At 35.4% G+C, this 25,108-nt stretch overlaps 1 protein-coding gene across 2 annotated transcripts in view; it reads right to left on the reverse strand.

Annotated features, from left to right (window-relative positions):
• Positions 1 to 25,108, reverse strand: part of PLXDC2 (plexin domain containing 2) — a 269,513-nt gene that overhangs the window by 92,557 nt on the left and 151,848 nt on the right. For both annotated transcript variants that reach the window (XM_084511952.1, XM_084511953.1), the window contains exon 4: positions 22,435 to 22,504. In XM_084511952.1, coding sequence (XP_084368078.1) covers positions 22,435 to 22,504 — 70 coding nt within the window. The remainder of the gene's footprint in view (positions 1 to 22,434; positions 22,505 to 25,108) is intronic.

Below are 25,108 nucleotides of genomic sequence, written 5' to 3' on the forward strand. Positions count from 1 at the left end.
TTTGTTTGTTTGTTAAACAACATTTAACGCCTATTTTTCCTCTTGTACCAAATAGTAGTGGAAGTAGCTAGCACAGTAGAGGACTACTAGCTCTCATAAGCTGCCTTAGCTGCTGTCGCAAACACACGTCCAATTGATGTGTAATTTTCTGTCCACCTATTGATGCCATCTTCACATATTTTGACACTGCAGTTCAACAAAGTACTCTTTATTTTATTTATTGGCACACTTACAGGTTTTGATACCAGAGTTATGAGCACATAACAGGACTGAGATAAATCATCTACCATCACCAGGTGCAACCCACCCTTACCCCATTTCTCAGAGTGCAAGGTAATACATTCCTTTAGCTCATCAGGTATGGGCTGCTCTTGGTTTCTCAACAACAGCCTCTTAATGGGAGTGAATTCCTATACTGTGAGCAAAGTGAAAAGGTTCTGTAGTGCTACAATGCCCTGCTATGAAGATTTACTTCAGGCAGTGACTGTAACTTCTGAAACAGCAAATAAATGGGAAGAAAAATTGCATGCTGGTTGGTAAGGTATTTTTTATCAAGCTGCCTAAGAAACCTTCCTGACAGGTTATCAGTTGACTTTACAGGGAAGGAAGTTGATCTGGCATTAAGAATTCACAATCTTACTTTCAGGCACTACCTAATGTTTACCCTGTTATAAAAAGACTTATCAAATGCTCTCCTGGGTCAACAAACTCATTTTTCCTGTACCAACCTTTTCTTTCATTGCCTTGCTAAGAAGCATGCAATTTTAAGTAACCTATTCCTAGAGGTTTAGTTTGTTTGGAAATGGTCTTTACTCAGTGTGACATACTATATTCTCTCCTCAACTGAGACCAAATGTTAATTAATTGAGTGTCTACTACCTTTGCAGTCTCTCTCTCTCTCATTGCTGCTGTGTAATGAAGCCTCTACTATACATAGTAATGAAAGTGAGACATCTTTTGCAGTAACAGGACCCCACACAAGGAACACCTTTACAAATGCAATCAAATAGAATTCAATCAGACTGTGCTGAGATTTAGTTACATTACAAAACTAAACTTTATTTGATAAAGACATCCACAATGAACACCAGTTAAAAAAAAAAAAAGTGATCTCACCAACAAAACAAACAAACAAAAACTTTTACAAGCACAAAGCAAATTCAGTTATTTCTTGAAGAAAGCAAAAAAAAAAAAAAAAAAAAAAAAAAAGTCATTCTTCTGAACTTTGAGGGCTTTTTAATTCCACAGATTTTAAGTCTTTCTAATTCTGCCGTCATAAGAGTATGTGCTATATATACAGAATCAATGGAATGAGACCCATTAAAGTATATAGCTAGATATACTATGATATTCTACTGCCAGATGTTCTTTGCTCTTTGTCTTCAGTAAATTAGCAGATGAAAGTCATATGAATGTACAACCTTTGTTGAAAGTCATATGAATGTATAACCTTTGTTGATAGCAAGAAAGCACCAAGGGTGGAAGCAAAGCTTTGTGATACTCCTTTCATCACAGCTGAAAGCAGTCAGGTGTCTTTCCTTCAAGTTCTACAACAATGAGAGTCTGCAGTTAGATTTATAGCATGCCATTTACATTGAAATTTTATCTTAAACATCTGTTTTCATCGCTGGTCCAAAGTCACAGCTGGCATAACTGATGTGAAGTAACTGATTAGGTCCATTTTATAATTATTTGAGGCAAAGTAGATAAGCATGCCTTTAAATAAACACAGTTTGGGAAACTGTCGTCTTGAGGTTTGATGACACTAGTATAGAGACACATACTGCCAGCATTTATGAATATCTTTTGAGTAATCTGAGTATTGGTTGGAGCTCAAATTTTGTGGTTTTGTTTGTTTCTTTTTCTATTTATTTATTTATTTTGAAGTGTATATACTAGGAGCAAATCATGTGAAAAGCAGCTTTTCAGACAAGGACCTGGGTGTCCTGGTCCACACCAAGTTGAATGTGAGCTAGCAGTGTGACCTTGTGTTCAAAGTATGCTCTTTAGTATCCTGGGCTACATTAGGAGTAGTGTTGACAGCAGGTCAAGGGAGGTGATCATTCCCCTCTTCTCAGACCTGATGGGACACATCTGGAGTGTAGAATCCAGCTCTGGACTCCCCAGCACAAGAGAGATACAGAGCTATTGGAGAGTCCAGTGAAGGACTAATGACATAATTAAGGGACTGAAGCAACTCTTTTAAAGAGTTTAAAAGAGCAACTCTTTAAAAGAGCAACTCTTTTAAAGAGAAAAGGCTGAGAGATCTGGGAATGTTTAACCTGCAGAAGCCTCATGGGGGGGGATCAATGAATGTATACAAACAACTGAAGGGAGGTTGTGAAGAAGATGGAGCCATGCTCTTCTCAGTGGTGCCCAGTGACAACACAAAAGACAATGAGCACAAACTGAAACAAAGGACTTTCTGTCTGTATTAGGAAACACTTTTTAACTCAGCAGTTGATGAAGAACTAGTACAGGTTACCTAGAGAAGCTGTGGAATATCCCTCCTTGGAGATCTTCAAAAGCCACCTGGACATGGCCTGTGCAATCTGCTCTGGGTGGCCCTGTTTAAGCAGGGGGTTTAGCCCGTATGGCCTCCAGAGGTCACTTCCAATCTCAATCACTCTGCAATTCTGTGATTCATTTGTGTCTAGAGATCACCTTTACTATGACTAACTGAAGGCAAATGTATACAGGACTAGTACATGTATATTTTGTGATATATTCATTAATTTTCAAACTAATAAGAAATTCTGCCTGAAAAAAAAATCATTCTGTAAATGAGAATTTTTGTGAATTATCTTTCTAACCTCAGCAGTTTAATGAGATCAAGCTGATATACTAGGAAACAGAACATATAATGGAGAACAAAGTCATTAAAACACTAGCAAACCTGTTAAACTAATCTAGTCATGAGTTCTTTGTATTTACTGTATGACTATTGAAGCTGTTATCAGCTGCCCCATGGGGCAGAACAATTTCATTCTTAAATTGTACTGTTGGAGAAACTAGAGTTATAGAATAGGGTGATCTTACAGGATGAGGTTAGAGTCATCCATGAATAAAATTAAGTGGCCAGCTGAATTACACAAACTGTCTGCAGTTTGCTGATAACTATACTGTTTTCATACTGCATCAAACTTTACCTGGAGGTGAGGCACTTTTGAGATCACACCACAACTCATTTATCGATTTTCTGCCATGTTACCATGGAAACTTTTCCTTCAAAAAAGGCATATTGCATTACAAATTCATACATACACTGTGTTCATTTTGTTGATGGCTTAGAGGAGGGGCCAAATCTAAATGCTTCCTCATTTTAATCCTCCAGTTAACTGATAACATTGCACTGAGTCTTATTCAGTAATTATTCCTATGGTTATTTATTTTCTCAACCTTCTTACAAGGTTGAGAAGGTTTCCATGGATATCAATCAGCTCTTCTAATGAGATTCTTCCACTCAATGTCTCCTTAAAATTTCTCCACTCTCATTATGGAGGCAAACTTTTATCTGTTTCTTCCTCAGCTTTACTCCTGTGATGCCACTGAGTTGGAACCTGCTTATAGTTGTTGTGACACAAAATAAATTTTTAGGCCAGCGGTTTTAATTCACTGATTTTCTTGAATAGATGAAAGAAAAAAAAAATATTTGATGTAGTTCATTTCACCTTTGTGAGGTAAATCCATAATTTTATCCAAGGACTGTGCAACACCTTATTAAGATAAAAATAGTTAATTGGTCTAATAACATGAAGATGACTTTAGCTGTTAAAGAAGTTACTGCAGTCTCACAAAAATTAAGTGGAATAAATGGTAACAAAATTGTAACGGGTCCTTGTCTCCCATGACCATGACCTGCCTTGCTCCATTAAGTCTACAAGGGCTTTTACCCTCTGACTACAACTGAACCTGAAAGTCAGATGAGTATTTATGAAGCAGGGATGACTACAGTCACACTGCCTAATTCTTTTCCCTATATTAGTTAGATTTTTTTTTATTCCTGTCTTAAGCATATTCTGTTGTACTACTTCCTTGATATTGCTTTGAAATTAAAATACTTAATCCCAACTTTTATTGCAATTCTTGTATTGATTTTAAATTAAAAAAAAATACCTCCCCATTTTATATATTTTATATACATTGAAAGAATAAATATTTCAGGCAAGACTCACTTATTGCCTTGAGCACAGAGTTGGACACAGTGATCTCTGAAGGTCCTTCTTAATCTAAAGTGTTTAATGATTCTATGATTATTTATATAGCTGTCCTGTGCAGAGTCCATAATAAGAGATTCAGTCTTTTTTTTTGGTGAGACTTAGCATAAGCATGTCATAAATGGAATTGCTCCGCCATCAAACAATTTTCAGTTTCAGGTAATGATGATACACAGTAGAAGGATTAGTCTAAACTGCATCACAGATTTATCCGACTATTGCTGAAATCAATAACATATTTCCTATGGATTTTAAGAAGATAATGCTGACCTTTCAGCTTAAAGGTTCTGTTTCAACCACTTTAATGCTCAAGAATGTGATGAAATATAGGCAGAAATGGTCTGCAAAATGGGAGCATTGCTAGATAAAAATGATACACAGAAGCCAAAATAACAGCAAGAAGACAATGAAGTGACTAGAGAAAGTAAGACAGGAGACAAATCAGTTTGAAACTCTTAGACTGTCAACAGGGCAGAAAGACTTGATATAACCAGAGATTAAATAAATAATAAAAAAAAAAGTATTCATTGAGTCATCTGTTTGAAATTCAAGTCTAACATATATTGTGAAAAAAAACAACGTAATGGACAGAAACAAGTAAAAGCCTGAGACACCCATGTCAGATTAAATTCAACGGAGAAAAAAATTGTTTTTCAAAAGCTCATGACTGGCTCAATGGCCTTTGCTCCTACCTACAGGAAGCAAAATCCACTAAACTTCCAGGATGACACAGAAGAAAATCTCCAGGAGAGGTCATCAAAGAACAGATAAAAAGTGCGGCCACAACCAAAATTCAATATTACCATTGGAAAAGGAATATAAATAATTTATTTAGAAGGGAATCCAGATTTTTTCATCACAGTTTTATGGCATGCAGCAAACTAGTAAAATGACCCTTAGTAAAATGACCCTTACTGACATCAAAATTTCTCAGGCTCTTAAAAGTGGATTTATATAGCTGACTTCCATGGCTTTATATCAGTTTAAAGAAGTAATTCATATTTTTCATAATCCCAAAGTCATGTATATGACTTATACATTTTTAATTTATAAATATATAAAAAAGAATATGCATGTTCAGATGCATTTCCTCACATTCTCACAAACAGTTATTTCTTCTCTCTGACAGTTATACCCAAATTAAAGAAACTATTTGTGAATTGTAATCGTTCTGGAGCCACATAAGGCCACATTTCTTTACTGTGCTGAGTACAAAATTCCCATAAACTACTTCTGGATATAGACTATCTGCCTGAATTAGCTTTTGCCTCTTTCCCCACAAAAGGATGCCTATTCAATATTAAGGAAAAGTAGACTTTTCAGGAGACACTAGAGCCATATAGGCCACCACCTTTAGGAATTATGAAGAGCTCTGCATTTTGTTCGTGATAACACGAGTGATGCTAGCTGAGCTGGCTGGGGCTTTTCTCCTTGTTAACCTATGAGGATGAGGTCCCACCAAGCTGTGCAATTTTCTGTCATGTGGGACTCATTTCAGACATTACAAACTCATTACACAGAAATATGGGACAAAAGAATGCGTGATAATACTTAACACATGCAGAAATATTCTGAGAAGAAAATATTTTTCTTTTGATAGAACTTTTGATCAATGGCTCAATATCATATTACTAAGTTCACATTTCCAGTTGTGTAGAATCTAGAGACATTAGTTTAAAAAGAGATAGAAATAAAAGTAAAAAAAAAAAAAAAGGAAAAAGGAGACTCTAACACAGACTGAACAGACTGAAGAAATGAAGTTAGATTATTTGAAGTCAGAATATTAACAGGAGTGTTAGTCTGCCACAGAAAATAATGAGATGACAAGATCTCTGTAATCCTGTTCAAAATGAGCTCTCCTTTCTGCTACTCCTTACGTTTTATTTTGACTGAGGTTTCTCCTGGTACATTGTTATCTTTGGAGACCACCTGTTTCACAGTACTATCCAATAAATACACTTTCAGTGCTGACTGGCTTAAAGGACAAGTTGACTGCTTGCTAAACAGGATCTTTTTATCCCACACTGTCCCAATTTTAAATTAATGTACTGAGGTGAGAAAGCTATTTGCCATATTATCAAAATGCGTAGCTTAATTGTTATAACACAACCATCATTCTTCTACAGAAATGCTATTCAGCTGCAGTACAATTAACAGGCACACCAGTAAGTTATGCCTTAGTGACAATGCCCCGGTAAGTTTCCTACTGACTGTGCTGTTTACTCTTGCAGTAGTCTGGCTTCTGACAAGTGGAGGGAAGGAATTAAGGGCAATGCTGAAGAACGAATAAGTCATTATAATCCCCATGAAAAAAGGCTACATATGGATCATTCATATACCCATAATACAGAGGGATATACATGGGCAGAGAACACATTTCAGATTTTTTTCAAAGTTGAACCATCTTGCTAATGCCAAACTGGTACCAGGGTGGTAGGTAGCTCCATGGTTTGGAATTTGTGTGCTCTTTAAAGCATGCACTAGTTTTCTGAAAAGAACATTTTTCCAAAAGGAACATTGGACAGATAAAAGAGGAAGAAACAGTTTAATATGTATCATTGCTGCCTATGATTAGAGAAAAAAATCTCTATTAGATGAGCAGTTTCACATAGATCACACCAACAAGACTTTCCAAGCAGCTGTGGAAGTAAGAAAGCTACCATGTGTAGCTTTCAGCAATCAATTGCATCTAAAGAAGTAAGGGTAAAAGATGTCTCCCATAGAGCTGTTTTCTATGAGATGCACCATGGCAAGCATGAGAGAAACTATCATGCAACCCAATAGAAGTAGCAAGTCATAAGGAGTGATTCCATTCCATTGAATAAGACATTGTCCAGAAACAAAATGTGGAAAAAACTACCCAACTGTGATATCCTTGTAATGTGAATATGAGGTAGAAATCCAAATACTTATATATTAGAAATTATTTCTAGAAATATTTTATCTATTTTAGAAATATTTCTAATTTGGATTTCTACCTCATATTCACATTACATATATAGTATATTAGAAAAAAAAAAAAGTATATTAGAAAAAAAGTATATTAGAAAATAAATAAATAAATAAATAAAATAACAACCAAACCAAACCAAACAAAAACAAAAACATCTGAATAGGAAGCGCAGAATAAAAAATGTGCTGCAAAGGATGCCTTTTTTTAGTTTTCAAACATTTGATAAGTTTAAGGTGCTTCTGTGAGCAGAGCTGACCTTTAATATCTATACTGACTGCTAAAATTACTAAATTTAAAACAAAACAAGATGTCAACACAGCTATATTTCAAAACAACTACTTTTCAACCTCAGAAGTATCTCAGAATCTTCTTGACTGTGCCTAGCCAGAACTATATTTTTCCCTGAAAGATTACTACTTTCAACACATTTGAAAGGAAAACATGTCTTATAAGATTCATTAAAACTGTCATCTTTCAAATCTCCTTAATCCTAACAAGAATATATGGTAGAAGTAGGTTAGTTTTCTGTCAATAAAATATACGCATGAAACTCTACACTACAAACTTCCAAGCACATAGATTTTAAACTATATGAAGGATAAAGTGTACTTCATATATTTTTCTACCTTTTTATTTCACATTAAACCAAATGCACCATTTACCATGATAAATGCACATTTTATCACCATTCTAGTTTGCATGAAATTTAATTAAATTTACTTGAATAATTGATAACTAAACTGTTATAATATATAATTGACCTTATTTTAAGATGTACATTTATGGATAGGTATTATACTTGTGTTCCATTTCTGTTTCCAGCAAAACTGTTTTTTTCAGTAACAGCAAGAGAATAAACCCCACATAGTTAGCAGTGAAAACAAGATATTTAAAACAATGATATTGTTTGTCATTTCAAATGTCCAAAGTGCTTGATAAGTAATATTTGAGTTACTTTTCACATAGGTTAAAACTATTGATCACTCACAGTGTAGACAGATTCATAATGCTTCTATTAAAATTTGAATAAATATATTTTTTTCAGTTTTAAATCTAGGGCAAGATTCTGAAGAAGTCCAAGTTATTGGAAGTAGCAAGAGAACACAAGTTGCTCCACTGAAATGTTTTACTACGTGTTGAGTGAATACATTTGAATTAGTGCCAATTATTATTTCTTGGACATTTTTACAGTGGAGTGCACAACTTTCTAATTTCTGTGTTATCAAAAGCCCATGTTTATACTAGAAGTTGGAGTTAACAACTAAAATGGTCATAAAAGCTACAGCTGCAGAAGCGTAAACAAAGTGTTTGTAAAAACACACAAGTTCTCTTTAAAGATAAATTTTTATGTATCTAATTGAGCCACTGGCTGGCTGTTGAAGGGCAGTGAAAATATATCTCTTCCAAAGCAAGAAGTGGCTTTTCTTCCATGCTACTATTTAATAGAAGCCAAGAATTTATTAGAATCGCTAAGAACATAACTTGTTTTGAAGAATGCTTGAAGACTTTTTCCTGAACACGTGGACCTAAACTTTTATGACCAAGGAGAGTCATGTCATTGTGGCTGATGGATTAATCAACCAAATGTGGTTGATGGATTAATAAACATAATTTTGACCTTAAAATACTGGTTGCAATTCTTTTTGTGAGACAGGTAGAAATTATGGGATAGGAATCTGAAAATAAAATGTATAAAACCTATAATGCCTTTTAATCCCACTTCATAGAAAACTACTCCACAGAAGGAAATTCTTTATTTTACTCCATAGGACTAAAATAGGTAAAACTTAAGAATCATAGTAAACACTCCAGAGATATTTTTATTCTTTTATGTTTCATGCCTCTCACACATAAGGTAAGGAATGAAAACAGAACATAAACTGCAGTAAAAAAGAAGAACAAGAAAAAAAAAAAAGGCTTATAGAAATTGACTTTTGTTGCACTCTTAAGCCATTGCCAAATAACACCTTGTTTTATTTGGCTTCACTGCATCTTCCATTATGAAATCGCACAACTACTGCCATTCAGCTCAAGCTGAATGTCACCAAAGTCACCAAAGTCATCAAACTAGCTCACTCCAATTAATAACCTCTTAAATTAATAAGCACTTATTTCATTGATGAAACAATAGTATAATTTCACAATAATTTTTAGCAAACCAAAGGAGCCCCTTGATCCTTAAAACAACCTCAATTTAAGTTAAGTTTAAGAAAATGTGTTTTCCAGGTAACTGGCCCCAGGCATTAAGGGTCATGATGCAATTTTACAAGGTCTTGTTTTCTTTTTTTCAGGTTGGTTAAAGACAGGATGGCTATACGTCATCTGGCATAGATTGTTTAGTACGATAATAGGTGAAATTAAAACACTTCTAACAGGAACAGCAGGACAGACTCTGCATGCTAAGTTATGTCAATGTTGTCTCTGGCAACACGAGGCAGCTTTGAACCTATAACACTTGAAGGAGACGCACTGATGGCCCCAGCCCTGTGTATATTCATCCCCTAATTTTTAAGAGCTAAGATCAGAACTGGTCAGTTCAGGCAGAAAAGGAACAGCAAGTTAGTGATGTTGGCTGCCTTATTGTTTCCTGGAGACAAACTAGAAAAACATGGACACAAGTTGCTTTTGAAGACTGAAACAGGGGCATATATAATGTGCGGAATTATTACTATTATATGTACTTAGCATTTGAAGATCTGAAACAAAACCCTATCTAGAATAGTCTGGAATATCAATATCTGGGAATAGATAGAAGAAACTGTCCAAAGTAAGTGGAAATAAAACACAAAACCAAATGTCTACTTTTGAGGTAAACTTTCCATGAAAAGAACAAAAAATATTTTTCTTTCTTTTTTTTTTTTTTTTTTCTTTTTTTTTAAACAATCTTATCATTAGTTCTGTGCTTTATCACAAAATTTAACTATTAGTATGATGCAGGAGAAAGCTTGAAGGTTGGGCATGTTATTTAGTCAAATAGTTGACAGAAGGAAGGAGAAGAGGATGTGAATGGAGTCAAGGCCAAAATTTTAAGGAGAAGTGGAAGCGAGTGAAGAAATTTAGGTCCCAGGTCAAAACCGAAAAAGATGTATAGTAACCTGTTTATTTCAATGCCTTGGTTTCAGAAAACAGACTGATATCAATCTGACAATTTGCAAGGGTAATGAATTTAGCAAGGACTGGCTTGAGACAAGGTTGTTGCCAAGGGATGGATGATGTTATAATGAAGAAGCTTGCAACGGACAAGTGATTTTTCATAATGTGACTCAGACAGCAGTTGCATGCACCCTGTTTTCAAACTGCAGGGAATGCAACCTATGTAGCAGGAATTTGCTTTTCTTAAAATTCCCCAAGAGTCAAAGCAGGACAATCATCACATCCACAGAACAGTACCTTCAAGACATTAAGAAAATCTACATTCTGTTAGAGTTCATAGTGAAGTTCTAGGAGCAGACATTTCCTCTGACATTGACAGATCCCAAATAGAGAAATTATAATATTTTATCTGAAGCAATAAGCATAAAAAGGTTTACAAAAAAGATTTGATTCACAAGTTTTTCATACTCACTAGCAGTCTTGAGAAACATGGGTAGGAAATGGAAATTATGGGCAATCAGTAATTTTGGATACGACAAAGCAGACACTTAATAACAGGAAGAAAGAAAATATATTTTTAATAATGCAGCTGGTAACGTAAAACTAAGTGACAAAATAGCCTCTTAATGTGAGGCTGTACTATCAGTAGGATTGTTCCAGTCTTGTTTTTGCTGCCTTCTTGTGGCTTCCCCAGAATATTTCTTGCTTCCTCATTAGTGAAGACTGACACTGGGTCCCCATGGTCTGCTTTGGAAATATTTTAGGATGCAATTTATTTTGCTAATTATATTTCTCCAGCAATAATTTCATTGTTTGCTTTTAAATCCTTCTTTGATTTTCATTAAGCCTGCCTAAGCTTTCAAACTTTTCTCTGAGATAACAACAAGCTGCTTACTGCACAGCAACCAAAAACTCCACACTCCTGATAAAAATGCTTTGGACATATTGTCAGTGCCCAATGAATTTGTAAGCTTGAAGTGAAAAAAAAGGGGGAAGGAATAAGCTTCTCTTCCAAGATATTCCAAGCTGGAAACTGGTGCATTTTTTTCAAGATTTCTCTTTCTTATAATTCTTTTTTCCTTCTTACTAAAATACAAAAGTTCAGATTCTCTGAGGAATTTATGGAACAGTTCTTTGAATTATGCTTTTTCTTTTTTATTATTCTTTTTTTTTTTTTTTTTTTTGTTTCTTAAATCAAGCTTTTATAAGCACATCTATACCACATAGCATTGCATTGTTTTAGAGATACTAAAGCTAATGTAGTGCAATGCAGAAGTATTAGATTAAATTACAAAAATAATACAACATACATGCTTAGTTGTTGGACTAACCTTGAGCTAGTTTAAAAACTTTTCACTACATCTTCATACGAGTGGTTGAAATACTTTTTAAGGTATTAAACTGGACAGGGAAAAAAAAAAAAAAAAGTGGAGAAAGGCCCCTTAATTTCTACAATAAAAATGTATTAACTGGGTAGATAGGACTGCCACTGCATCATAGCTTTAAAAGCACCATTTAGTTGAACTGACAAAAGTTTATGAGCTTCTTCCAACCATAATATTTCTAATATTTATCCTGAAATAATAAAAGACATTTTATCTACTAATATGCAAAAACTTTGTGCAAAATAGTCTCTTCTTCTTGTAATTAATGTTCTATGTAAATGTCTTTTGGAAAATATAGACTTTCATATTTTACCCTTTGACTAGGGTAATCATTTCTGTTGCTCTGCTATTTCAGAAAAGGGGTGGATGTGAGTATTGGTTCTGCCTTCGGTAGTAGAAAATGCTTTTAACAAAGCAGCTACTGTGAAGTGTTGTGGAGCTGTCCTTATACAAAATACAGGCAATTAGGGGAACATCCTGTGGCAATATGTAGAGCTTTACAATCTGCTTCAGAAGCAGGAAGACCAAGACTTTTTTTTTCTGTTACTAGTTATTTTAACAGGCTTCTTAGGGAAGTCAAATGAGTCAGGCAAAACAGTCAGTGCAGTAGTCCATAGAATTTACCAGAAACATAAGGAACAATATGAATTTAATCAGTATTTCATGATCAATAACATAAATATACATGCATGACAGTTACGGATATGGAAGAGATGAAGCCCTCAGTTTCCCTGGTTGTTATGAACAGTCAGCAAAAGTACATGGTGCCATGGTACCAGTCAACAATAGCATCACATAGTGTACATAATTTCACATCAAAAAATTTAATCTTACATTTACAGAAGCCTGAATTTCTACAAGTTTGCTTCTGAGAGGCAAAAAGAAAGAACCTTCACCATGACACTTATAGGATCAAGCCCTTTACATAGAAATTGATATTATTAGGAATTCAGCACTTTCAAACAAACCTTACTTAGGAGGACCAGGAATAGCTTTTGTCAAAGTTGTATGTTAACTTTTAGAAAAGGACAGCTATTAATTATAATTGGGCAGAATTCAAAATAATAAGACTGACTCTTACTAGAAATACTGCAGTTTAGAGCAGTCCTTTGCATATGAACTGCATTTTCAACACATTTCCCAGCCTGATTGATCTCTATGATTGATCTATGCTTTGAATTACTTCCTTTAAAAATAAATAAATAAATAAATAAAAGTATGTAACCAACTGCAACATTTTTTTTATATTTATTTTATTCTGACTGTTTGAAACAGGCATATACAAGTAATATTTTATGAATCTTAGAAGGTTTTCAGACTAAGAACATTTCCTTAGGTCCAGGACTTCCACATCAATACATCATTTTAATGCAACACTGTATTATAGCAACGAAAGGCCTATTTTCCACTATTTATCAGGAATTTTCTGTTCTAATAAGAAATTAAATACCCATTAATTACCCATTGTTCTCACTAGCTTTCAGTTGCCTGGTGTTGGTTTGGAAATATATATATTTGTTTTTCTTTGTAAATGACTTTTCAGCTGAGATATGCAACATTCAGTTTTTCAATCTTTTACAATGAGAATAGGAGCTAGAAGAGGGTGTTATAGGATAGGAAATGCAAAATAAAGCCACGTAAAGCTTTATGAGACTGGACGTAGGCAGTAGCTTTTACAAAGAATATTGAAACAAAGGCATAAATGGATTGAAGTTTCATTTTCAAACTTAGAAACATGCAACAAAACAAATAAACACTGTGTTTTGTGGGAGACAGAAATAAAGACTTGTCATGCATTAAAATTTTTATTATGATGTAAAAGCACAATATTATTTAAACTTTTCAATGCTACAAAAAAGGACAGTGTAAGTTATGCCTACTATAAAAATCTACAAGAAAAAGTAGTGGATTCATTTTAGACACAACCTATACCTTACAATTTCCCAATGTTCAGTGAAGCAGTTGCTGGCTATCCTGAAGGCTGTTTACACTAACATTAAGCCATTCAAGTTATTATTGTCTGATGTGCAAAATTATTTAAGCATTCGTTTGACATTCCATGTGGGCAAATGCTTTGGCAATTATCTGTTACTTTATGAAACAGAACCATACAGACAAATACAAATGTCACCATTTTAAGTCCTGTTACCACTTCAGTGCAACTACTTCTTGTAAACTTCAGCCGTAAATAGGCTAATGCCCTTTTATGTCGTGCACTATGTCAGAGTGATGTCAAGGCATATGGATTTCCCCTCCCCAAAGCTTATCATTATTTTTGCCCTGTTTCTGGGCCAATTTCTAAGGATAAAGCATAAGGCAGGAACATAAAATATTTTAAGAGTTCACTGGTGGAAAGCAAGACAAAACAGAATTTCAGGGGAAGCTGATACGAGGGCTCCCTCTTACAGAAGGAGGAAAGGTAGCTCCGGAAGGGATATTGACACAGGAGTAAAGGCAAAGGAAGCTATACAGGGAGGAAAAAAATACTAACACCTGTGTTGTAATATAAGACATGAGAAAAAGACAAGATGCGAAGAGGTAAAAAGATTGCAGTTCTGTGAGCTGATATTTGCCAGTTAATAGCCCGCTCTCCACAGTCCTTATTTGCCTACTGGTGATGACAAGTGTAATCCCCTGTAATGGACACAAGGTAGCCTGAGTCACTGATATTGGCTAGAAACATTGTGATGTACTGTCTGCTTTATATCACCTTTGCCATTTAACAGCTGTAGTCCATAAAATGACTTTTGTTATCAAAGAGCTCTTCATTAAGTAATGAACACATTTCCTGCTGGCTCCTGTGCTAAAGGGTCTAGAGCAACAGGAATGACCAGAAAAGCCCTGACCCACATTTCTGACTGGCTCCAACACGATGCACCACTCAGTGATACTCCAGATATCCCAGTAAAATAACCCAGACAGATTTACTCCATCTACCCACTATTTTTAAAGCTTAAGAAAATTTATGAATGATACGAGGAAACACATGAGCATATTTGTCCTCTGAGGTCTGGAAATCTCCTGATAAACTTCCACTAATACAGGCTAATCCCAGGCTTCAAATTCACAGCCATCATCACCCTTTCCAATCTAAGATCCTAACCATCTGGATCCTTCTTTTTACATAGAACAGGGGACAGATTTCCCTCCTGCTCAGATGTATTACTCTGTGGGCCAACACAAAAAGACGGAGCTCAGGAAGTGTAGCCTCAGGCCTTACTCCTTTAACAGTAGCATGCTGTCTTTTTTGACTTCCTTTTTTTTTTTTTTTTTTTTTTCCCCTGGAAGTAAAGTACTGCAAAATGTGATGCAAAATTACAATTCTGTGCAGTTTGGTAATTATTTTTCATAGTATCCCTCCTCAAAATGTATAGAAATTAAACTTTTAAGCAGCAATCTAACTAATTAACTCAAGATTCTTCCTCTCTTGCTACTTTCCCACAAGTTACATGCACATTTCTAAACAGTTTGATACTAGAATAACTACTACTCTTTCTCATAAGAATAAAAGATGTGAACCTACTGTCCCAACTAGTGAGTTAAGAGGCTGTGCTCAGGTGCTTCATGGTTGCTCATCAGCACAGGCTCCAATAACAGCAGTTTTAAACAGAAACTATATTCTACCATTTTCAATGCCTGTGATTTGCCTTGAATCATTCATTACTGGGTAAAACATCTGCAGTTTTGATGAAAGGCTGTGTATTGTCATCTTAGATGAAAAAAGACCTCTCTCTTCAGTAAGTAAAAATATTTTACGACAAAACCTGCCTTTAGGCAGTAACATGATCATACAAAGGGTTCTTGATTTCAATTTTAGAAAATTGCAAACGTTTATTTGAAAACAGTGTGTTTTCATTTTGGGATGTTTTTTTGTCTGGTATTCTTTCCATTATTAATGGTAGTAGGAATGCTCAGACAGCATGGCCACAGTAAGAATTATTCTAAATAAGCCCTAAGCCTGCTGCTAAGGAATGCACCTCCATTGTAGGATCATTTAGCAGAAGTTCTCTCTTTCTTTTTTTCCTTCCCCCCGTAGCTTTGTAGCACTTCTTAAAGCAGTCTTTACAAATTAAACTGCTTGCTCCAACTTCAGCAGTGCAATATGACAATGAATTGCCACTCTCAGGTAAATGCCAGGTCCCCAGTCCTCCAGGGGACCCTACTCCCTACAAGATGACTAGCAAACTCCCAACAAGATGACTAGCAATCGTCCTCTCAAATATCACAGGATGGAACAGCTGATTGCTCTGCTGAAATGTGTCAGTGCTTTGTGTCTGTCGAATGCTGTGGAAGTGTCTGACAGGCTGTCTAGTTTCCAGATCTCTGAGCAGTAAGCTACAGAAATGTAGAAATATATGGCTTGTTTTTCAAAGGCCCATCCCTACTTTATTACAAAACCTATTGCACATTTATTGTTTTAGCTCCTGATGCTATAATTCCCGTATATCCTCATCAGCCCTCTAACTTCCTTGGTTAGTTTTGGCCAATATATGCTGTATTCGGAATCCCATGTCATTTTAAACTTCCAAAATATTTTATTTTCAGTGCTATGTTTCAGTTGTCTACAAGGTGCCATGTTAACTATGTTTTGACTGATTTAGCATTTGAAAACTTTTTAACAGAAGTTCCTTGTTGTTAATAAATGCTTTTTCTCTGCAACACATTTTTTTTTTTTCCTGAATATGTATTTGTGCATTTGATATTTCATGGATTAGATGGACATTTCTGAAACCTTCATTGTGCTAGCTGATAAAATAACCCTATGGTTAACCCACACAGACTTAAAAATGGTAAACATCCATACCTGAACTCATCACCCCAAGCTCTCTTTGTAGTGATATAATACATTGACAAACAGAGAATTAGATACAAGAGGCAGTTCATCCAGCCTGCTTTAAATATCTGCCTTTGGTGTTCATTGACTACTGACTATATCGATTACATCTCTACTGACTGTACGTGAGTTAAGGATGACAAACATGGACATAGATGTCAACACAGATAGATGAATTGCATCCTTTCTCTATAATCTATTAATTTCACCTGTAAATTTGCCTGCAGGCTATTCCAATGCTCTTAACTCATGGTAGAGTTATTTCAGATTCTGTGCACTTTCACCCAAGTTCCCCCTCCAGAACCACCTGTGATCAACCCATCATGAATCAGCTAAGCTTTCACAAAGCAATAACCATGTCACTCACTCCTTTTGCCTTCCTTCACTAAATATTAATCTTTTGTTTTTCTGTTAATTTTTACTTCTTCTTGGTAATATACATTTTATAATTTATAAAGATGTGATATTTTCATGGAACGTCCAGGTTGTTACAGACAACATGGTTGCTGGAGCAGTGATCTCTGCCTATCATCAGATTATTGTTCTTGCCTTGTTCAGTTTATAATCTGTTCTCCTATAATTTGGCAGTTTGCATACTGTAACCTATTACTAAGCATGCTAATTTGTTTGTTTTTCCACATAGGCATAGAAGCCTGATACAATTATTTTCTCTTTGTTCTTCCCTCATTTTTACAATATTTGTATTTCTAAATTTGCATACCTGAAGAACTCACTCACTGACAGCATAGTAACTTGTGTGATATAAAACATAGACTACACCAAAGAATTGTAACATTGAAGTTTTATCTTTTCATTCACACCTCTTTTTCTGTCCTGTGCCAGTCATCTGTGCTCCATGACACAATGGTGCAACAGCTTGCCCACTGGGAGCTACTACTGAAATTGCTGATCTATTAAATGTCTACCACTTATCCTAATAGCAGGGACCTCCACCTTGGTTTCCCCCTGTATCTTTTTCTCTTGCAGTTTTTCTTCCCTTTAGGTTTTCCAGGATCATACTCTCTCCTTGCTACAATCCAGTCAATTGAAACCTGCCTGTCAATTGAAACCACAAGCAGCTATGCTCCTCCAAGTGTATAAAATTATTTAATTTAATTCACCTCATGGGGTTCCTGGTTCCTAAATATATTGCTATAGCTCAAACAGGGAACCCTTTCTTCTAACCCATTCTATCCACTGATCATCATCATCCTCTAGTCCATCTAGTGGGGGTCTACATATTCATGTCCCAGAACAGACTAAACTTCAACCTTTCACTGCCCTACATCTCCCGTTGAACTTGGAAATTTGTAGTTATTTGCCCAAGGTAAGGCTCAGTGAAAAATTAACCAGAGACTTCAAGATTTAGCTCACAGACCTCATTTCCATTTTTAATTTGCTGAAAGTAGTTACTACCACATTTTGGAAACTGATGAGTAACAATTTATTTCAATTCACAAAATTTCACTTTGATAGCAATATCATAATTAACTTAAATGAATTTGCCAGAGAAACATTCACATATACACTCATAATCAGAATATTAATACTTGCACTGACTTCTGTTTTGCAAAACTCATTTTGTTTGGGAATGAAATGTCACAGACAGTTCAAGGCAAACAGCTTCAGTGTCAGCATGTTCTAGTCATGACATAATTGTCTTGATCAGTCTATAAAAGTTCTGAAGAGGTAGAGAAGTTTTAACAGAAACAGCCTTGAAAATCATAACAAAACAAAACACACACAAAAAAAATGACATTAACAACAAAACCCACTAGAGAATCCAAGTTTATAACAACTTGTCAGAAAATTCTATGATTCTTAGAGGATGCACACATGGTTTTTGTTTTAATGAGTGTTCCTGAAAGATTGCCTAAATCAACGGTTATTTTGACCTGGCAGAATGCCTTAATATGTTTTGGAGCTTTTATATGCTGCTTTGCCACAAAACAGGTCTAAGGGAAAGTAAATGCACTGTCAAATAAGGGAAAGTTATTGTCACCATGTACTCACAGGTGCTCCTAGTATTAATTAGCCCCAAACTAACCACCAGTTTTACACATCTATTTGAGGAAGAGTTTTGATTTATTTTTTTGCCTGTACAAATACATGGGTTATATTCTAAACACCTTTTCTATGTATTTGCTGCAATTTCCAATATCAAAATCGTACAGTTATAGACAAAAATCACAACAGAACATGACATTATTTAAAAATGTGGTTTATAGGAATTTGAGGAGACATACTTCTATGCCAAAGAACCACAAATTGCTAACTATGTTATTAATTAGTAATTATAAAAATTACTTTAATTTAAATATTTATTTGAATATTTATTTAAATATAACTTATATTAACATTATCAATTGACATATTAATATGACATAAATTGACATTAATATGACATAAATTGACATAAAAACATATTATTTTGCATTTAATATAAATTAAATAGCTTTGTTAAACATAAGCTGAGGACATCACTGAGTAAAGCCCTCAAACTACTTATTTTTATTCCCTGTTCTAAATAAAAAATAAAGAGAAAAATAAGTTGAGTATACACCTCAGAAATTTAAAAGGAATCTTAAGTAACTTGGAAACCGTACTATGCTGCAGCACAACCTACATAAAGAAAAGAGGAAAACATTATAGTAGGCATTTTTATCATGACAGGGATTTAATGTATCATTGTCCTCAACTTTCCTTTTGACAAGGTTGTCAATTCATGACTCGGAGGTAAAAACAGCTTGCAGTGTTGTCATTAGCATAATTAATCATATCCTATTCCCCAGAGAGTGTACATTTGTCATTTGGGACACCTGTACACATTAACTTCGTCATTCTTTTCATCCAAGAATAACCTCTTGAGGTCTTCCAGATCTCTAATAATAAAAATGCCATTATAAGACTTTGACTACTGAGAAACAGTAGACCATACAGTATTAAAAGGACCTGTCCTTACTGTTTATTGTTAGGCTACCACAGGCGGGAGAGGTAGGCCAACAAGAATCTTATAAAGTTCAGCAAGGATAAATACAAAGTCCTGCACCTCAGGAGGAAAAACCCCAGGTACCAGTACATGCTGTGGGCCACCTAGCTGCAAAGCAGCTCTGCAGAAAAGGACTTATGAGTCCTGGTGGACACCAAGTTGAACGTGAGTCAGCAATGTGCCCTTGCTGCCAATGCTAGGCTAACAGTATTCTTAGCTGCTTTAGGGACAGTTCTCCAGCAGGTCAAGCGAGGTGATCCTTCTACTCTACTAAGTATTGCTGGAGTACTGTGTCCAGTTCTGGGCCCCCCAGTACAAAGGAGAAGTGGACATACTAGAAAGAGTCTAATGTAGGCCTGCCAAGATGGTAAAGGGACAGGAGCACCTGTTCTATGAGAAGCTGAGAGAGCTGAGACGAGAAGAGAAGGCTCAGGGGCGATCTTGTAAATGTCTGTTAATGCCTGAAGGGAGGGTACAAAGATGGAGCCAGGCTCTTTTCAGTGGTGCCCAGTGCCAGGACAAGAGGCAACAGGCACAAAATGGAACACAAAAAGTTCCATCTAAACATCAGGAAGAACTTACTTCCTGTGAGGGTGATGGAACACCGGTACAGGTTGCCCTGAGAGGTTTGGCAGCTCTGTCCTTGAAGGATGTCGAAAACCATCTGGACATGGTCCTAGGCAACCTGGTCTAGGTACCTCTGTTTGAGCAGGGTGTTTGGACTAGGTGGCCTTCAGGGTTCCCTTCCAACTTCAACTGTTCTGTGACTCTGTGATATAAGTCACACTGCACCACAGATAACTTGTGGTAACAAACTTTGCAAATAGAGCCTATGTGGAACATTTATCAGAGGGTTATCATAGAAATAGATCTTTTTCTGCTAAAAGGGCTTAGAAGACTTAAAGTTGCAGAAGTTGCATCCTGTCCTGAATTGACAGGATGACTTATAGTTACTGAGCTTTATTAAGGTAATATTTTAAAAGTGATTATTGACTAGATCTCACCTCTTCATGCTTAATTTTGAGCATGAAAATTACGGAAGTGTAAAATGAAGGACAGAAGTGTCTCTGTATTAACGTCAGTGGCCTATTTTGAAAAGAATGATGTTAAAGTGCTATTTAGCTTGACAATAGTCCACAATCTATTCACTACAGTACAATTGTATTTAGTAGAAGCAGAGCAAAACAAAAAGAAGAATTATCATGCAGAGTTCCATCGATTATAATAACAAGAGAAAAGAATTCTGTAAAGCTGCAGTTAACCCTAAACATCTGCAAGTTTTCTTTGTTGTAGTTGTTTTATTTGTTTTTAAATAAATGAATAAATAGTCCATAAATGTTCTACTCTAAAATAATTTTCTTTCCCTTGCAAATTGCTATTGCACAGCTCTCCTTGAGAGCCAAACTTTACTCCTTGTAATGTGTTTAGGGGCATGTTGAGGAGCCTGATCAAAGTAGCATTTCAGTGACAGGCCCTCATTAAAAGTGATGACCCAAAAGAGTGGCCAAATAAAAAGAATTACTTGAAGAAAGAGTGAACTTAACTTGTTTCAAGGAAACAAGTTCAGCAGTAGTAATTAGGGGGCATTTACAGACTGAACATTGTCCCCATTGCCACTGCTTTAGCTGTACAGGATCCATCCTACCCCATGCTTTCACTCCACATGAAATTCAGCTCCTCTAGTAATAGGATACGGAGCTAGGTGTCAGTGGTCAACCACCAAAACAACTAAAAATCAGATGAGCCCCAATATTACGATCATTCACAGCTCATCTGGTCTCTCTCAGCATCAAAATGCCATCCCTGACCAAGAAAAAATCCCAATACTGAAGTCAGCCCATAATTCTGCAATTATTTATTTTATTAGTCATTTTGACTGCAATCCAACCATTTCATATCAGACTTTTTTTTCACCTCTGTCCATCTCTTCTATTCTTCTACTTTGGTAGCAAAGTGGAGATACTAACACAGAACTTCAGACATCAACCTGAACTCCTGCTCCTACTCATGTTGAGGCTCTGGTTGCTGCTCTGCCCCAACCTTTTATTTGTACTCTCCCTGTTCAGAGCTCCAGCGCAACATCCTCAGGTCTTGGCCAACTGGCCACCCACAGCATAAGAAGAAGAAACCTTGACCAGGGATAGGGCAGGACTGGTACTGGTGACAGTGGCCCCTATTTATGTTTCTTGTCCAATTGCACCTCTCAGCAGACCTCCACAAGACAGAGTCTCTGAACTTGCTGGACATCTGAAAGATGAGAGAATGCTGCAGTTGTGGTCTCCACAATGTTCCCCTCTGCCTCTCTTGTTTCCTTTTCTGACCCAAGTTACGTACTTCTACCAGCACTTATCATCATCGGATACTAAATCCCTTGTCCTCATGCAGCCCAAACCTGCTGACATTTCTCTCTCTTGTTTTGGCTCCAGCACTGTCTGTGAATGCAAAATATTAGGAAAAAATTTCTTTACCAAAAAGGTAGAGAAGTTAGGTACTGGAATGGGCTGCCCAGGGAAGTGGTTGAGTCACCATCCCTGGAGGTCCTTAAAAGACGTTTAGATGTAGAGCTTATTGATATGGTTTAGTGGAGGACTGGTTAGTGTTAGGTCAGAAGTTGGACTAGGTGATCTTGGAGGTCTCTTCCTGCCTAGATGATTCTGTGATTCTGTGAATCACAAACACACACACACACACACACAAATGTGATTACTGGGGGAAATGCATAAACAGAAAACAATTAACACTATAAAGTCTTCCACTTGAGAACGTTTTATATCAGTTAAACTCATGCAGCTTGAATTTTCATTATATTTATATTTTGCAATTTTCTTTTATGTGGAAAGCAAAATTTCCTAAAGAAATACTGCAGTTTCTCTCCTGACATGTATGGAAGAAAAAAATAATTAAAATACCTGCAAGAAACTCTTCTCAAATTACTCAAAGTAAACAGTTAGAAAGCCACTTACCCCCAGTTGCCACTGTAATTTCACGTAGAAAATGGCCATAAAATGGAAAATCGAAGGACAGATTTACTCTCTGAAAGGAACAACATGAGAAAATAAAATCAATATTGTGTAGAAATGTAAGAGAAAAAAAAAAAGGGAGAGTTCTCCACTTCAAATATCTGTTTCAATCATTGCTTTTTATTTTTCACTGGAGCCTTGTTATTCTAAATTTGGAATTGTCAACAGTTAACTGGGAACAATTCTGTGTATCACTGCTTTCAGGCTTTTATGTTCTGTTTCATAACTGAAGACTTTAGACAAAAAAACACATCTCTCAATCAGAACTTATAACTCTCTTATAAGAATGAAATTAAGAAAGATTTGTTGATTTTTTTCTAAACCAACATATAAAAAGCAACAACAAAAAACAGTTGTTTAAGCCTCTTTGTCAAGAAGAGCCACCTATATATCAGTTTTACAGAATCCCTGCTTTGGTGGTGGGTAGTTTGCCCCTCAGCCACGTCTCTTCAGATTCAGGTGCTCTCCCTGACCTCTTGATGTTACTTGGGTGCTTATATGATAAAAAAAGGCAATTTTTTCATCAAATCCAAGTTACACCACTTCCCAGACCTCTTTCCAGACCCACCTCCTCCTAAACAGGACCTGAAGTTATTTATAAAAAAATAAGCAACAGAAGTACTAGCAAACTTTACCTAAACTACTTATAGCAAAATACAAAAAGGAAAAAAATATTTTTCCTCTGTCAACCTACTGGTTACTATCAGCTGAATTCATAGCAGAGAACAGTAATTTGGAGATTTAGAGAACAGACGTCTCCTCTGCTAAGGTCTCCATAAAGTACCATTCAAATGCAAATTCATTTTCCCTTTCTGCCTATGGCTCGCTCCTTTCCCATCTATTCCACTGCTTTCCTTCAGCTCATTGACTAATCTGGCCACCCACTGGTATCACCTGGTGTGCTATCTGTCTCAACTCTGAACAAATCAGTAGCCATGACAGAAAGGTATGCTGAAATTCCAGAAAATTATTTTCATTGCTTTAAAGTTATATCCCATAAAAACATGTAATTTGCATAATGGCCTGAAGCCTAAATAGGTACTGAGTATGCAGCTCATTGGTATTTGGCATTTAAGAAGAGTTACTACAGTAAAAATTGGTTTGAAGATGATTTGTTGTTGTTGTTGTTGTATTCTTTGGCCCTAAACTTTGATATCTCCACTTAAGAAAGGGCAATAATTGATACTTTATTAAAAACAAACAAACAAACAACACACAAAGAAACAACATTATTTTAATTTTATTTATTTATTTATTTATTATTATTTATGGATTATATCTGGGTTATACATTATTACTTCTTCTCTCAGGAAGGATTATATTTACATCCACTAGAGATGTTTACAGAATTATTTGGCATGAAATTAACAGCTAAAGATTTACAGGAACTTTAAATTAGATTTTCTTTCCACTTAAGTGGAAGACAGAATTTTGACAGGATTTATTTATTTATTTATTTAACTTTTAATTAGAATGCAAAATCCATTTGCATTGTGTTAATTGGACTGAGTAGGTTCTAATGACCTCTTCTGTATGTATGTAAATATGTATCCACAACCAAACATTTTTAATCACATTGGCATAACAAAAGACAGCTCATGAATTAAGTTAAAAGAACTTATTTTTTTCATGTTTTCACTATTGAGAAGGTGTATGCTATGTTTATGTATGTATTCCACTTATATTCTCATTCTACCTCACATAATTTCCAAGAACACTGTTACAAAAAAATAAATCTGACCAGACCTTCCCTCTTTCTGTTATGCATTTTTCCTATTAACATTAGCTTTCTGAATAACCATTAAACTGCTTTTAAGTGGCACAGTTGCCTTTCACAGTCCTCTGAATTGTTGTAATATATATATTAGAATAATGATAGTGGTTCCAATAGATAAAGCCTTAATCTTATGCCCTCTCAAGACAGGTATTGATCTCTTTGACTTCTATCAAAAAGTGATGGCCTAAATTCTGACAATGCAATAGGTGTTTAATACTGACAATTATATAGCTTAATGCAGTAATAAAGAACCAACAGGATTTAAGGATTTCTATTTTTTTTTAATAACCACAAGAAATAAATGTCTTTTTAATTTTGCATAAAGCATGTCTTGTTTTTCAGAAATAATCTTGGAATTTTTGACCTACTTATGGAAAAATATTTTTTTCCATGTATAAATTACAGAATGGACTGACAGGAAAGAGAAGTGAGCATGACAAGCATGAGTTACTCCTGTACCTCAGTCAGTGTTCAAATAATCAAACATATGTCTCATCTAAACTGAGCATCCAAGTCACACCTGAAATTTTACTACAGAGTTAAGAGGACAGTAGTAATGTTCTGAAAAACAAACAAACAAACAAACAACAACAACAAAACACTATTACTGATATAAATCCTATAGATCTATACTTTTTAATTGTTCCATTAACTGCTCTATTAGTTTTTGCATGTTTCCATTCTCTCTCACAACAAAGAGCACCAGAATCCCAGGTGAAGAAGGCAAGGCAGACATTATAAATTCTTACTTTTAGGTACTCTTGGAATTTTTTCTCATTAGAAACAAACTGTGTTAAGAAAATAGCCAATACTTTGCTTTATCAAATCTACCGAAAAGAT

Source organism: Aythya ferina (genome assembly GCF_964211825.1).
Source record: "Aythya ferina genome assembly, chromosome: 2".
Lineage (NCBI taxonomy): Eukaryota > Metazoa > Chordata > Aves > Anseriformes > Anatidae > Aythya > Aythya ferina.